Here is a 15,594-nt window from a genome sequence, read left to right on the forward strand (position 1 = left end):
GTAGCGGAGGCGCGCGGCGGCTGAAGAGCGGAGGCCGGCGGCGGCAGCGGAGGCGCGGGCGGCGGCTGAAGAGCGGATGGCGCGGGCGGCGGTAGCGGAGGCGCAGCGGCGGCTGAAGAGCGGAGGCGCGCGCGGCGGCGGGAGCGAGGCAGAGGCGCTGAAGAGCGGAGGCCGCGGGCGGCGGCAGCGGAGCACGCAGCGGCGGCTGAAGAGCGGATGGCGCAGCGGCGGTAGCGGAGGCGAGCGGCGGCTGAAGAGCGGAGGCCGCGGGCGGCGGCAGCGGAGGCGCAGCGGCGGCTGAAGAGCGGAGGCACGCGGGGCGGCGCAGAAGAGCGGAGGCGCGGCGGCGGCAGCGGAGGCACGAGCGGCTGAAGAGCGGAGCGCGGCGGCGGCAGAAGAGCGGAGGCGCGGGCGGCAGCGGGAGCAGCGAGCGGCGGCTGAAGAGCGGAGGCGCAGCGGCGGCTGAAGAGCGGAGGCAGCGGCGGCAGAAGAGCTGAGGCGCGGCGGTAGCGGAGGCGCAGCGGCGGCTGAAGAGCGGAGGCGGGGCGGCTGAAGAGCGGAGGCGCGGGCGGCGCTGAAGAACGGAGGCCGCGGGCGGCAGCGGAGGCGCAGCGGCGGCTGAAGAGCGGAGGCACGGGCGGCAGAAGAGTGGAGGAAGCGCGCGGCGCGGCAGTAGCGGAGGCCGAGCGTGAGCGGCGGCTGAAGAGCGGAGGCGCGCGCGGCGGCTGAAGAGCGGAGGCAGCGGGCGCGGGCTGAAGAACGGAGGCGCGCGGCGCAGAAGAGCGGAGCCGCGGCGGGCGGGCAGCGGAGGCGCAGCGCGGCTGAAGAGCGGAGGCGCGGCGGGCGGCAGAAGAGCGGAGGCCGCGCGGGCGGCAGCGGAGGATGGCGCAGCGGCGGCTGAAGAGCGGAGGCCGCGGGCGCGGCTGAAGAGCCGGAGGCCGCGCGGGCGCCCTCGGCGGAGCGGCTGCAGCGGGAGGCGCTGGGCGTCCTTGGCGGGAGCGAAGCTGTCGGGCCGTCGCGCGGCGGCGGCAGCGACGGTAACAGCGGCCGGATCGGTGGGGGGCTGGAAGTGTAGTCTCGCCGGCCTTCACGGCCTTGAGGCGAAATCTGGACCTCTGCTAGAGGCTGTAGGCTTTTTGCGCTCTTGTAGCGCCCACGGGGTGGGGGTTTTTTCGCCAGCCTTCACGGGCCTTGAGGCGACGTCTGGTCCTCGACTGGGGAGGCTTTTCAGACTTCTGCGCTTTTGGTAGCGCCAACAGGGGTTTCGCCAGCCTTCACGGGCCTTGAGGCGACGTCTGTTCCTCGACTGGGGAGGCTTTTCAGACTTCTGCGCTTTTGGTAGCGCTAACAGGGGTGCCTTTCGCACGGGAGGCTAGAGTGCCTGTCAAGCAGTAACTTTCTCCTCAGCTCAGGAGACTTTCTCCTCAGCTCAGGGAGACTTCCTTTTACTCAGCTCAGAGAGACTTTTCCTCAGCTCAGAGAGACTTCTTTTCCTCAGCTCAGGAGACTTTCTTCTCAGCTCAGGAGACTTCTTTAAATTTGGCGCGCAGAGACTGTCTGCGGCTCCAGACATTCTGTGGCTTAGCTCTTTCTTCAGTGACTTAGCTTCTTGCCTGGGTGTCTCTTCTGACATCCCACCTTCTGCATCGCCAGTGTTGTATTGGTCTGGACGGACACACCAGGCAGACACAGGAGCTGAAGAGTAACGTTCTTTATTGAAGCAGTAACAGATTAACGTGGCTGCCCAGCTGGGCTGGCAGCCGGCTGGCTGGAGCCGGAGCCCCAACTCCCCAGCTGATGCCGTTTGACAGCTCCTTATATAGTCTGCTGTCAAACGGCACCAACCAATGGGAACAGTAAGATGGTCCCGCTCAAAATGCGGACCAGGTTGAAGACTTAGCTAGTCAGGGACACAACAGCTTTAAAAAGCCAGTTTTTCTGGGGATCAATCTTGATCCCAAAATCTCAAGTCAATATTTGCGTGGAGCGCTAAGAGAATCTAATTCACACTTTGTCAGGGCGGGCTTCAAAAAATTTAGCAACTGATTCTCTCCTTGGTTGCTGGGTGGGCGTGGCAATGGTGGGTGTGGCCTAGTCAGCCTCCTGCACCGAAGCGGGGAAGGGGGTGTTTTCGCCCTCCCCGGGCTCCGAAGGCTTACCTTGGTCCCTCTGGAGGCCAGAAACGGGTCCATTTCCAGCTTTACGCAACTTCTGGAGGCCCATTTTTCACCCTCCCTGGGCTCCAGAGGCTTTCCTTAAGCCACTGGGAGGCTTGTTTCCTCCCTCACCAGGCCTCAGAGGCTCTCTGGAGGCCCTTTTCTTGCCCTCCCCGAGCCTCTATGTGGGCCCTGCACTTACACGGGATCCAAAATGGGCCGTGTGGAGACTCCTAGGAGGGGTGGAATGGGCGGGGCGAGGCCAGCCAGTTGTTGCAATGACCACTTCAACTGTAAAATTAACATCCAGTTCGCCCAAACCGTTGCAAACCGGTAGCAGGCCATCCCTGCATTTGCAATACATGCCTCTCGCTTGGTTTGGGTTTAGGATTTCATGGAGCATCAACCACTTGTGTGTGCTCAATCAGCCATAAACCAAGGCGAACTATGGTGTGACAGTAGACCGCAATTATTCTGGTTATAGAGGTCTATGAACATTTATCAGATTACAGCAATGTTTCTCACCTTCGATAACTTGGTAACTGAAGCTGTGTAGACTTCAACTCCCAGAATTCCCTAGCCAGCATGCTAAGATTACAAGACAGCATGGTCAGCTGCCAACCTGTCAGGCCTTCCTCCGATCAAAACTCAAGAAAGAAAAGCCCCAACTCCACTGAATTAGAGAAGAGTACTTTTACTAAGTTTGAAATGATAGCAGCAAAAGCAAGGCAAGATCTGATCCAAGATGCATGAAGTTACACACTAAAAGTCACCCCAAATCCCTCCCCCCAGGTTCCAGCTTTGAGAGTCCAATCAACGTCCAGTATGATGTTATGGGAAAGCTCCTCTTTAGGTATTTCTTGAATCTGGAATTTCAGGACAGTTGGCCTTGATGGAGTGTAAACAACTCCACTCAGCAATGCCACAATTCATGAGTGCAAACCTTCCTTCCATTTTCTCATGGGACTACTATACACCAATTCGATTCCCCAACCCAAATTCCCAAGCCCCCCTCCCCTACCATCCTATCTCATGCTTTGTTCTCTCATCTCAGGTCAATCCTTGTTCCCTAATTCCTTATTTCACTTGGGGGAGCCCTCCCAAAAAAATAATTATTAAACAAATAATTCCCTCAACACTGTCCAACTATTTATAAAGTCTGCACTACTATTATCTTCTCAACACTCCTGATCACCTATCCCCTCCCATTTGTGACTGTATGACTGTAACTTTGTCGCTTGTATCCTTACGATTTTTGTTGACTGTTTCCTAGTATGATTTGATTGCTTATTGTACCCTATGACTATCATTAAGTGTTGTACCTGATGATTCTTGATGAATGTATTTTTTCTTTTATGTACACTGAGAGCATTTGCACCAAAGGCAAATTCCTTGTGTGTCCAATCACAGTTGGCCAATAAAGAATTCTCTTCTTCTCTTCTCTTCTCTTCTCTTCTCTTCTATTCTATTCTATTCTATTCTATTCTATTCTATTCTATTCTAGGGCAGAGGGATTACAGGTCCTAACATTTCCAGCCAGAATGATAATATTGCAAATAGTTCCAACCTTGGAGAGCCTCATGTTCTTGTATTGTTATGTTCTTTCTAGCCCACCAAGAAACCTTGAAGACGGCCAAAAATGTCAACTAAGACACTTAATTGCCAATAAAAGTTATTAACAAAGGATTTTGGGATGTTTACCTGATGGGGGACAGGTAGCATGCTGGCTGGGGAGTTTTGGAAGTTGGTCCATACAGTTTAAAGTTGCTAAATTTGAGAAATGCTATTCTAAAACATTACCATATTTGGCTGATGCATCTCGGGCTTCCTTTCAGACCCAAAAGGAGAGAGAAAAGTAACAGCCAGACAAACTGGTGAGATTGAAGTGTTCTGCCCAGCTTCAATCAATACAGAGCTGGATGGGACCTTGGAGGTCTTCTAGTCCAGCCCCCTGCTCAAGCAGGACACCCTACAGTGTCAGACAAGTGGCTGTCCAGTCTTTTTTAAAAAACTTCCAGTGATGAAGCACCCACAACAACTGAAGGCAAGCTGTTCCACTGGTTAATTGTCCTCGGTGTCAGAAAGTTTCTCCTTAATTCCAAGTTGCTTCTCTCCTTCATTAATTTCCATCCATTGCTTCTTGTCCTGCCTTCTGGTGCTTTAGAGCAGTGGTCCCCAACCTTTTTGTACCAGGGACCGGTTTCAAGCAGAAACATTTTTCAAGGACCTGGGAGAGAGAATCCGAGTTTGGTAGTTTGCTTGCAGACGTTTCATTACCTGACTAGGTAATATCTGATGTTGTTACCTAGTCGGGTAATAAAACGTCTGCAGTACCCCCATTTTTTTTGCCTCCTGGCCCCTCAGGGAAGACAGCAGGGGATCCCAGCACAGCTGATCATCAGAACAGCTGATCATTGGGAGGGAAAAAATGAAATACCTTAAGGAATGACTGGGTGGGGAGAACGCAATCAGCGATGTTGGGCATGCGCGATGTCACGCATGCGCCATAAGGACTGACTAAGGGGAGAGCGGGCGGAGAGGAGTGGGGCCAGCCAGGGCACAATTTGCCAGTTGTCCCAACTGCACAGAATCATAACAGTTAGGAAGTACTTTTGTTGCACACCCGGATATGGTGCTGCCTGCGTTGACCCTGATACGAAGTGCCCCACCAACTCCAAGGTCAACATCAAGCCGCTGCCGCCCGCCCAAAGATGCAAGTGGGGGGGATTAAGTCCCCCAAAAGACGACCTAGCCATTTTTTCGGGCTCAGAAAAAAATAAGACCCAGCCTTATTATATGAGAAACACGGTAGCTACTGATCAACTTTGGTCAACTTTTTTTACAAAAAGATGTTGAGACTTTGGAAAAATTCAGAAAAGGGCAACTAAGATGATCACAGGCCTGGAAACTAAAACATATGAAGGACAGCTGCAGGATTTGGGTCTGGCTAGTCTCAAGAAAAGAAGAATTAGTGGTGACATGATAGCAGTCTTCCAATACTTGAGGGGCTGCCCCAAAGAAGAGGGAATCAAATTATTCTCCAAAGCACCAGAAGGCAGGACAAGAAACAATGGTCAGAAGCTGATCAAAGAGAGAAGCAAGCTGGAATGAAGGAGAAACTTCCTAATGGTGAGGAGAATTAACCAGTAGAAGAGCTTTACCTTCAGAAATCGCGGGTGCTCCATCACTGGATGTGCTTAAAAAGAGTTTAGAGTCACTTATCTGAAATAGTATAAATTCTCCCGCTTGAGTAGAGGGCTGGACTAGAACAGTGGTCCCCAACCTTTTTGTACCAGGGACCGGTTTCAAGCAGAAACATTTTTCAAGGACCGGGGAGAGAATCCGAGTTTGGTAGTTTGCTTGCAGACGTTTCATTACCTGACTAGGTAACATCTGATGTTGTTACCAGTCGGGTAATAAAGCGTCTGCCAGCAAACCACCAAGTTCAGGGAGCGCCTCGGCCCTGCCTCCCTCAGCCCCATCCCTCAGGTGTCTGCCTCCCTCCCTCCCTCAGGTGTCTGTTCTCGTTCCTCTCTCAGTCACTCTATCGCTCCTACAGCAGCCCAGGAAGAAACTGCTTCAAAGAAGCCGGGGGTGGGGGGTGGGGTGGTTTTCTGTCGCCACAGCTTCCCGAAGCGCCGTTTCACCCCCCATGCGCCCGCCCGCTGTTCAATCCACAGTGCTCCGTTCACCTGCCTGCCTTCTTCGCTTCGGAGCAGCTTCGCTGATAAAAAGAGGCGAATAGTTATTATTCTCAGCCGAAGCTGCTCCCAAACAACCAGACAGGCAGGCAGGCAGAACGGAGCACTGTGGATTGAACTGCCGAGCGGGCGGGCGGGTGGGGTGGGGGTGAACGGGCGCTTCGGGGAAGCTGCGGCGACAGGAAAAGCCACACCCCCGGCTTCTTTGAAGCAGTTTCTTCCTGGGCTGGTGGAGGAGCGAGAAAGCGACTGAGAGAGCTGAGCCAGAGAGCAGGACAGGCTTCGGTTGCTTCCTCCCTCCCCTTCTTTCATTTGTGTCCTTGATCCCCGATCCCAGCAGCATTCACCGAAGGCGAAGAAAGCCGCCATTTTTAAAAATTTTTTTCTTTGCGGCCCGGTAAAGAGTGCTCCACGGCCGGTACCGGTCCGCGGCCCGGTGGTTGGGGACCCCTGCTTTAGAGAACAGTTTGACTGCCTCTTCTCTGTGACAGCCTCTCAAATACTGGAAGACTGCTCTCCTGTCTCCCCTAGTCCTTCTTTTCTCTAGACTAGCCATACCTAATTCCCGTAACCGTTCTTTGTATGTTTTTGTCTCCAGGCCTTTAATCATCTTAGTTTCTCCTCTTTGCACTTTTCCCAAAGTCTCAACCATCTTTTTTGTAAAAAAAAAAAAGGAAGGGGGTAAAAAAATTTTTCCCATTATCACAAGAAAAATATAATTGTTGGTGTATTCCCAAAAATCCAACTAGATTAAATTTTGGGAGGTGTTGTTCACAACTTAATGTTACAGAGGTGAAGAAACACTGTTTTATAATAAATAAGTGGCTCAAATCAAGGCACCCACCCCATTGCTGCTCCCCCTGTTCCCTAAGCCATCCAGATCTGACAGTTAAAACAAAACCCTAGAAAGTTGTGTCTGGTTTTGGGGGAAGCCGGTGGATAATAAATGCAGGAAATAGACAGAAATACAGACAGACATTCAACAGATCATGTTCTGCCATGACTTTCCTGTTACGGGTGGCATGGCCCTTGAATTCAGGTCTGGAAAATTTACCAGGGAAAAAGAAAAGAAAAGGTGGCAATGCCATCTTGTGGTAAAACAGGAAAATAAAGAACAGGGATGATTAAGCTTGCAGTAAACTTTTAGCTATACAATTTGGAATGAACACCCTTGGAATGGTGTGGGAGGAGGAAAAATTGCAGACTACAGGAACCATTTGCATCACACAGGTGGCCCTGAGGACACAAATAAACCTCCAAGCGGCCTCAATGACCCTCTAAAAGGATGCAAACGACCAGCTGTCTGCAAGGAGCATAAATCCTTCCATTCCCCACCATCCAGTCAGAGCTGAAGAAGCTTCTTGGATGAGAAGCGAAACGTCTTCAAAAGAAAAAAGAAGAAAGTCCAAAATAATCACCTTTAGGTAAGGGTGACCTGGATGATGGAGAATCTCTACAGATTTGCAGTCTGATACGCTGAGGAGAAAAAAAGCTGCTTTGATTTTAGGGATAGGTTTGGGAACAGGCTTAAGTTTCATCTGACGTTTCAGATTTCATCTTCATTTGCAGCACCCAGTTTCATTTAATGACCATCCAAAGCTGGGAAGATTAAGTAGAGACTTGACTAGATATTTGATACAGATTAAGCGAGACCTGGCTCAAAAACAGTAACTGTGAGAGCGACTTTGGAATCGTAGTGGATGATCATTTAAATATGAGCCAGCCGTGTGAGGCAGCAGGCGAAAAAGTGAATACAACCCTTGGTTGTATAAAAGGAGGCATAGAATCAAAGTCAGAGGAAGTAATTACTACTGTCAGATCCATGTTTCTGCCATTCTTCTATGGAAGAAGGGAGGGGGAAGTTGGTACAAGTAATTCTTTTGATGTAACCTGAATATATTAAATCTTATATTGAATCTGTATAACCTACACATGATATACAACTGGAGGACTGGAGCCAGATGGCTAGAAACTTGTCACCTCTTGGAGAGATAGCAAGTGGAGAAGGGACCATAAAAATTCCAGCTCCGGAAGATACTCCCTGGGAACTCTTCAAAAGATACGTTCTCAGAGAAGGGGAGGGGGGAATTAACATGTTGGTTCTTTGTTTGACTAAATACACATCTAAACAAGGGGAGGGGTCCTAACTCCCCTTATCTACTACTGCATGCCTGGGAGCATTTAGACTCGGCTTTGACTAGTGCTGGAATCATCTCATTTCAATAAAGGATTCCTTTTGAAATGCTTATTTCCAGAAGTTCATTCTTTTCGGTTGAAGGGAAAAAGACCAGTGCTTACAATTACTTCTTTATAAAGCCTTAGTAAGGCCACACCTGGAATACCGCATCCAGTTTTGGTCACCTCATTACAAAAAATATGTTGAGACTTAAAAAGTGCAGAGAAGAACAACTCAGGTTAAAGGCCTGGAGACTTAAACATATGACAAATGGTTGCAAGAATCAAATATGGCCAGTCTAGAAAAAACAAGGATTAGGGGTGACATAATAGTAATATTTCAGTATTTGAGGGGCTGCCACAAAGAAGAGGGGGTCAAATTATTCTCCAAAGCATCAGAAGGCAGGACAAGAAACAATGGATGGAAACTCATCAAGGAGAGAAGGAACCTGGAATTGAGGAGAAACTTCCTAACAGTGAGGACAATTAACCAGTGGAACGGCTTGCCACCAGAAGTTGTGGCTGCTCCATCACTGGAGGTTTTTATGAAGAGACTGGACAGCCACTTGTCTGAAATAGTATAGGTTTCTCCTGCTTGAGCAGGGGGCTGGACTAGAAGACCTCCAAGGCCCCTTCCAGCTCTATTCTGATTCTCTCTGTGGGTTGAGCTTAGTGTCTGAAAACCTCACCACCCAACCCAACCCAACCCAACTTAATTCAACAGAAGTGAAGCCAACTCAACCCAACTTAATTCAAGCCAAGCTAACTTAAGCCAAACTAAGCCTAACATAGCTACTATCCTTTGGAGTCACCATCTGTTACCAAATCACCTTTCCATTCCATTCGATTCTCACCAGCATAAACTGGACAGTCCCTCCCGGTTCACCATAAACTGAACTAGCTTCCTGAACTGCATGTTTGTCATTCTACCAAAAGAGACCTCAAGATCAATACCAGCAGCACAGGAAACAGATCTTTCTTACCTGTCTCCAAGTTCCTGGGCGATGGCCAGGTGCTTTAGGTGGTACTCCACAGCCTTGTCATAGTCTTCAAGAAGGGTGTAGGTGTTTCCAAGACTGTAGCATGTCTGGGCTTCCACTGTTTGGTCCTTCAGCTGCCTGGAGAGGTGGAGGGTTTTCCTAAATTAAGAGAGAAGAGAGGGAAGACTTTTTCCACTGAACACTGAAGGCACCTCATGTTCTGCCCATATTGAAAGATCATCTTCCCCAAGCTGGGGTACTCCAGGTATGTTGAAAGGTGAGAATTCTGGTATGTCTGGAGGCCCCCAAGTTATGAAAATCCACAGACCTCATTGGGTCAAAACAACTATAATAGATCAGACTTACTGGATTCCATTCTGTTGACGTGGAAATGGAACAATTAAATGATCATATTGTTGGAGATGCCTTAAGAATCAAAAGACATGTTTCTCTGGTATATTAAGCTGTCACATTCTGAAAGGAGAAGGGAACAGCTGAGGAACAAGGGCTGACTTGGAAGTAAAGCCACAGGTGGACGTTGAATGGCCACTCCCCAGAGTATAAAAGAGGAGCGAAAGGGGAGTGGGGCTTTGCAGGAGACAATTTGTTCATTTTGGCATGCTTGCCAAGTTTTGTGGCATCTGAAAGATATCAACCTGGCTACTCTCCAAGCCTGATAAAGGTCTGTAATTGAGAACAATTTTGAAGACTGTTGGCAAGGACTTGGTTGGAGTGGAAATTCATTGTAGATTAAATAAAAGGGGTTTATCGCAGGGGTCCTGAACCACCGGGCCCTGGACCGGTACCAGTCCGTGGAACATTTTCTACCGGGCCGCCGGTTTGCTGGGCACCGCCATCTTGTTTCGATGAGAAAGTGCTTCCGGGTGAGCTTTTCCGGTTGGAAAGCGGCGTTTGGGTCCTGAAGGAATCCTCGCGCCTTAGTTTCATCGAGGGGAGGGGGCGGCTTCGAACAAAACTAAGGCACGAGGATTCTTTCAGCACCCAAGGCAAGGCGAGCTGAGCGACTGTCCCGAAGCCGTCCCGAAGCCCATCGACAAAGGTACAAAGGAGGAGTTGAAGGTGGCGGGGAGAAGCGGGGGACGGCTGGCTGGCCGGTCGCTCGGCTCGTCTTGTCTTGTCATGCCTGCGATGCCGGTACCGGGCCACGGATCATTTTGTGATGCCGGTACCGGGCCGTGGCCCAAAAAAGGTTGAGGGCCACTGGTTTATCGGGACGAGGACTCAACTTCATGCTGTCGAGGAAACCTAGGCCACAACGCCAAGCTCAGAAAGCAACCAAGGACTTCACAGTTCAACCTTGATCTGCGAATGTTCTCTTCTATTGGAGTCTCTCGTGTTTTCTTCTACGTTCAGGACAGTAGTTATAACCGGGATGTAGGATCCCTTTGCTGATCTACTGCCATGAATCCAAACAGATCGGACCTGGAGGGTAGTGGTTCCCCTGAGACACCCACTGCTTACTTGTAATACTCTGCGGCAATATCGAAGCTCCCCAGGAAGATGTGAGCGTTGGCCAAGTTGCTGTACGCTCTCCTCTCGGCAGCCCGGTCTCCAAATTCCTTAGCGATGTTCAGCCGCTGAAAACGGATAACGTCATGGGTGTCACTGCAGCAATATACCACCTCTATTTTTTTTAAATTTTTAAAATACTTTATTGAATACAAAAGGTTACAATATACAAATATACAAAAGTAAAAAATAAAAAGTCATACACATAAACATCACAACACATTCTGTAGTAAGACTAATCATATTTTCCTCTAATACATTTTGATAGTGATTTAAATATCTCCTAGAAAGTATTAAATGGCGGTTATTTCCTATCCCTTGTAGAATAGCTGTATTAATAATATATAATACATCTATTATTACTGTTGGATTATAACTATGTATTTTATAGAGAAGTCATTTATATAGCTTAGTCAAAGAGAGAGAGGAATAAAACTAGTATTCTATAAATTCCTATCCAAGTTTAGCATATATATGATAGTATGTTTCATAGGTTAATTATTTCCCCTTATTTCATGCATTCTTTTTTTTACAATCTATCCAATCATACAATTTATCCCAAATCAAATAGTATTCCGAGTCATCCTTTTCTTTTAATTTTAATGTAAGCCTCTCTATTTCGGCGCATTCATAAATTTTCTGAATAATAAAGTACTGTATATGGGCGGTAAGTTGGGCAACTTATCGGGATATGTCATCTCTATTAGGGCACCATCATTCTAGTCTTCCCCAGCTGATGTACATGTTGACCCTGAAGTGAGCCTGGCTGAGGCCATCTTGAAGGCTTCAGGGTTGCCACACAACAGAGGGAAGGGGGGAAATAGCTAGATTGGGGTTTTGTAGCCAAAACAATACAGTTTTCCTGTGGGAACCAAGGACGTTCTAACAAGTGGCTGGCCAGAGGAGGAGCAAGTAACCAAGCAACCAGCCAGCACCTTGATTGGACAGCGTCACCAGTGACTTGGGGAAAAGGGGGAACCTTTACTTTTTAATTAGGTGAAAGCTGTGAGAATTTTCAGAGTTGGCTTTCCTCAGTTATGCCAATATGATGTGTCCAATAAGTTGTTCTTCGAGGAACTTGCCTGCTTTGGAATTCTGCTTTCTCGGATTTGGGTTTTCCCAGATGTGCCAGTATAACTAATAAAAGGAAACTTTTGAGAAAATGCCTGTCTCACAGTTTTTAATTGGAGTTGGGTTGTTCTGGAACCCTGACAGGTGCATTACTTGGAAAGCTGACAGTACATTTGGCAACGAAAGAACCAAGGAGTTCCAAAAGGCACACTTATTGCTTTGTTCAAAATTCAGCACACACGCCCAAAATTCTCACTCAATTTTATTTACACATAGATCAGAATTGGGACTGGAATTTCCACCATTAGTCATTGCAGTCATCAGTAGAATTAGTCCCAATTAATTATTGGCAATTATTGGCAAATTATTGGCAAGGTTTGTATATATTTGTCAAGGTTCAGACTGTTCTGCCCCAACCCTGTTTACCAGCAAGAAAATCTCAAACAAACGCAGCAACTCAAACCTTCACAGCTTTAATCTACAAATAAACTTCTTTGTAGATAAAAGATGGCTTGAAGACAATTAGTCCAACCAGAAAAGCCTTGACAGGATTCTTTAGATAATCTGGAGTCTCCACACACAATGCTGGATCCTTAGAGCCTTCTGCAAGGGCAAAAACCTTTTAAAACCAGGCTTATATTCCCTGGAGGGAGGGGCCTCCTTACTCCCGAGTCGCCTGTGATGCTCCAGCTGTTCTCTTCTACAAATCATCCTGCGCTCATGCGTACTTGGCACAGGCTCCTCGGGAACCTCCTCATCGCTGCTGCCAGCCTCCACAATCCCTGAAGGCAGCAGTCCACTCCCTGATGGTCCTGGCCGCTCATCAGAGTCATCGCTCTCCTCAGCCATCTGCACCTGCTGCCGGCTAACCACAACACCGATTGATGGAACCCAACCAAGCAAGCACTGTCGAGATGATCCAATCTCTTAATGCAAAACTTTATTGAGTACATCATTTCAGCACAGATGAAAAGCAAAACCAACTCTGGCTAATTCCCACGCAAACCCATATAGTTAAAGAATAGACTTCCCGCTCCCTTGATTAGTGCAAGTCACATTGTCCAATGGAGGGTCAGTATATTGTTATGGGAAAATGTCTTTAAGCTTCGGCAAACACCTGCAGAAGTGTCCTTGGTTCCCATGGGTTGTCTTGGGTGATGTCTGGAGCTTGCATTCCAATTCCCCTTCCCTCCCCCCTAGTTCATCGGCAAGCGCACTTCGAACTTGACAACATTGTTGTAATAAATCTTTTAAGTGTAACCCCCAACATATATTTGTAAGGATCTGCATGGCCCCGATTCCCACTCCCCCCCCCCCAAATGCTGTAGATCTCTACAATGGGTCAGAAAGGACACCTCTCCGTGTTTCACCTGCTTATGGAAGACGATAGCTTTGTTGAAGTTGCCCATCAGGTAATGGGCATTGCCCAGGTTCCCGTAAGCCCTGCCTTGTGCAGCTCTGTCAGCCAACTCCTTCACGAGGGAAAGGTTCCTCCTAGGGGTAAGCCAGAAAAAAAAGAAGAAGCCCTTAATGTTCGAGAAAAGGACCAGAAAGCCATTTCAAATAGGACATCTGTGCATTCCTGAAAAGCATCATTGCCACCCTTCCATTTCCTCACTTATCATTTCTCTCTTTTCTTTTTAACAACTCAGGCTTTTGTCTGGAGTTCAGTTTCATGTCTTCCCCTCCAGAGACACATTTAAAGTGCCGTGAGATTTCCTTGTGGTCTCCTCTCCCCACTTTATTTTTTTTTTTTTTTATTTTCCCACTTTTTTTAAAAAAAAAAAAATTGGAATTAGAAAAAAAAAATCCAGTCACTGTGTGACCTACACAGTTTGCATATTTCCTGTAGAGTTGTAATTGCAGGAATGTTCCAATCTCGGATGGCAAACCTCAGATAAAGAATGTTTCCAAGCAAATACAACTCAGGTAAACAAAGTCACTAATCTAAAGGAGGATTAGAGAGAGGAAGTAAACATATGTTAGACTTTAACTAGAGATAATTAATTGTATGGATTACTGTGCTAAACAGTAACGAAAGTTAAGCAGTAACAAAAGTTAACCAATGATGGAGGATAACTAAAAATGTGTATAAATGCAAAGACTAGACTCCAATAAAGATGATCATGATTCAGTTGTTCATGATCAAACAACTCGACTGCCTCGTCATTACAACAATTTCCTTTTTCAAACGTAAGTTCCTTTTTTTCCTCCTTCTCACACCCCGCCCCACTGTTTTCCCTCCACCCCCTGTTAAGGCCAATACTGTCTTCTGATTTTTGTCATATTTTTATTTCTCCCCAAAACCTTGCCTTCTTCAGAAGGAAAAGAAAAAAAAAAGAAGAAGAAAAGGGAAAACTGGGTTATGTCACTCCTCCAGGTTGTTGTCGTTTTTTCCTTTTCCTTTTTTTTTCATTTGTTAAGTTGTGCCCTGTCACACACAGACAGGGCAACCTGGATTGTTGGTGGCGGGAGAAGAGATGGAGCTGGGGCGGGGGTATTAACTCACCCCTTCGCCTTTCTTGCTTACAATTTCTTGCTTTACACTTCTCTCCCCACTTTAATGGATAACATTCCAAAGCCAGACAAGGTAGAACCAAAATTATTGCGGCTGAGGCTTTTTAAAAGGAGCAACGCAGGTAAACAAGCCACTGAACAACATCATTGCACTAATAATGGAGATGGAAGGCTTGGGAGGGTAGAAAGGCGATGTGTGTGTGTGTGCGGGGGGATTCATTCTCCCAACTTCTCATAGTGAGGCAAAAGTAGAGAAAGAAGTTCTAAAGTGGTTGGGAAGAAGAGGCAGACCTGCCAAAAGAGTTCTCACCAACTTCTTGGTGCCCAAGAATAGTAGGGAGAAGTACCAGCCTCAGCTTGGCTTGGCTCTCTTTGCAACCCAAGATAACTCCTGGAAAGATTGTGAGTGTACCCTGAATATTGTGGGGCCTTCATGGGACCCCCGTTCCTCTCCACCTGGAGAAGACCATTCACTTACTTGTAAAATTCAGATGCCTTTTGCAGAGCCTCTTGAATCTCCTGGGGCAGCTGGCCTGGTTCCTCCTGGGGCAGGGTCCACAACGCCTCCTTGCCTTTGGCATGGTAGACATTGCCGAGGTTATACAGTGCTCGGGCCTCCCCCACCTATCAGAAAGAAGAAAGAAAAGAGCTCCTGAGGTCCCTCCAAGTATGTGCCCCCCCGCACAAAGGCCCAAAGTCCAGCTGGACGGCGGGAGGCATGCACATTTGCACAGTGGAGCTTAGCTGGGGTGACAGCGTGGGTGCCCAGAGAAAGGGCTCTGCGTGCCACCTGTCACAGGTTCGCCACCATGGCCCTAACCCAATGTTTCTCAAACTTAGCAATCTTTAGGATGTGTGGAATTCAGCTCCTAGAATTCCCCAGCTTAACTTAATCTTAACCCATTCTGGCTGGGGAATCTTGGGAATTGAAGTCTACACATTTTAAAATCACCAAGATTAAGAAACACTCCTCTAGCTAGAAGCCAGCAGTAGAACAGTGTGGCTTGGGTGGGGTGTGGTTTGGAGGTTTGGGCCGTCTATTTCACCCCCACGAAACCTGAATTCCCTCCCAAAAACTTTTAGACTGCAATGAAAATTGTGTATAGTGTTAGAAACCACCCTTTATACCATGTTTCTCAACTTTAGTTGGCCTGGGAGTTGAAGTCCATCCATCTTAAAGTCAACAAAGGTTGAGAACCACTACTTTCCACTGATTCAGCCCTCAAACTGGCTTTCTGATTTTTCCCAAAATTTCTTCCCTGCTGTTCCAAAGGTGTTTTTTTTTTCAAGAGGCAGCTGGACTTTCTTGTTTTTCCTTGAAGAAGTTTCGCTTCTCATCCAAGAAGCTTCTTCAGCTTCTTCTCATCCAAGAAGAGTCTTCCACTCTGACTGGATGTGGGGAATGGTTCTTGGAAGAGATGTTGGGAGAGAAGAAAAACCAGAAAGTCCAGCTGCCTCTTGAAA

At 47.9% G+C, this 15,594-nt stretch overlaps 1 protein-coding gene across 2 annotated transcripts in view; it reads right to left on the reverse strand.

Moving 5' to 3' along the window:
• Nucleotides 1–15,594, reverse strand: part of GPSM1 (G protein signaling modulator 1) — an 84,005-nt gene that overhangs the window by 49,252 nt on the left and 19,159 nt on the right. For both annotated transcript variants that reach the window (XM_087944009.1, XM_087944010.1), the window contains exons 4-7: nt 14,609–14,754; nt 12,984–13,107; nt 10,495–10,610; nt 9,016–9,171 (exon numbers count right to left, since the gene is read on the reverse strand). In XM_087944009.1, the coding sequence (XP_087800135.1) occupies nt 9,016–9,171; nt 10,495–10,610; nt 12,984–13,107; nt 14,609–14,754 (542 nt within the window). The remainder of the gene's footprint in view (nt 1–9,015; nt 9,172–10,494; nt 10,611–12,983; nt 13,108–14,608; nt 14,755–15,594) is intronic.

The sequence above is a fragment of the Notechis scutatus genome, chromosome 15, assembly GCF_049901735.1.
Source record: "Notechis scutatus isolate UNSWTSFEM ecotype Mainland chromosome 15, rNotScu1.2, whole genome shotgun sequence".
NCBI classification, from domain to species: domain Eukaryota; kingdom Metazoa; phylum Chordata; class Lepidosauria; order Squamata; family Elapidae; genus Notechis; species Notechis scutatus.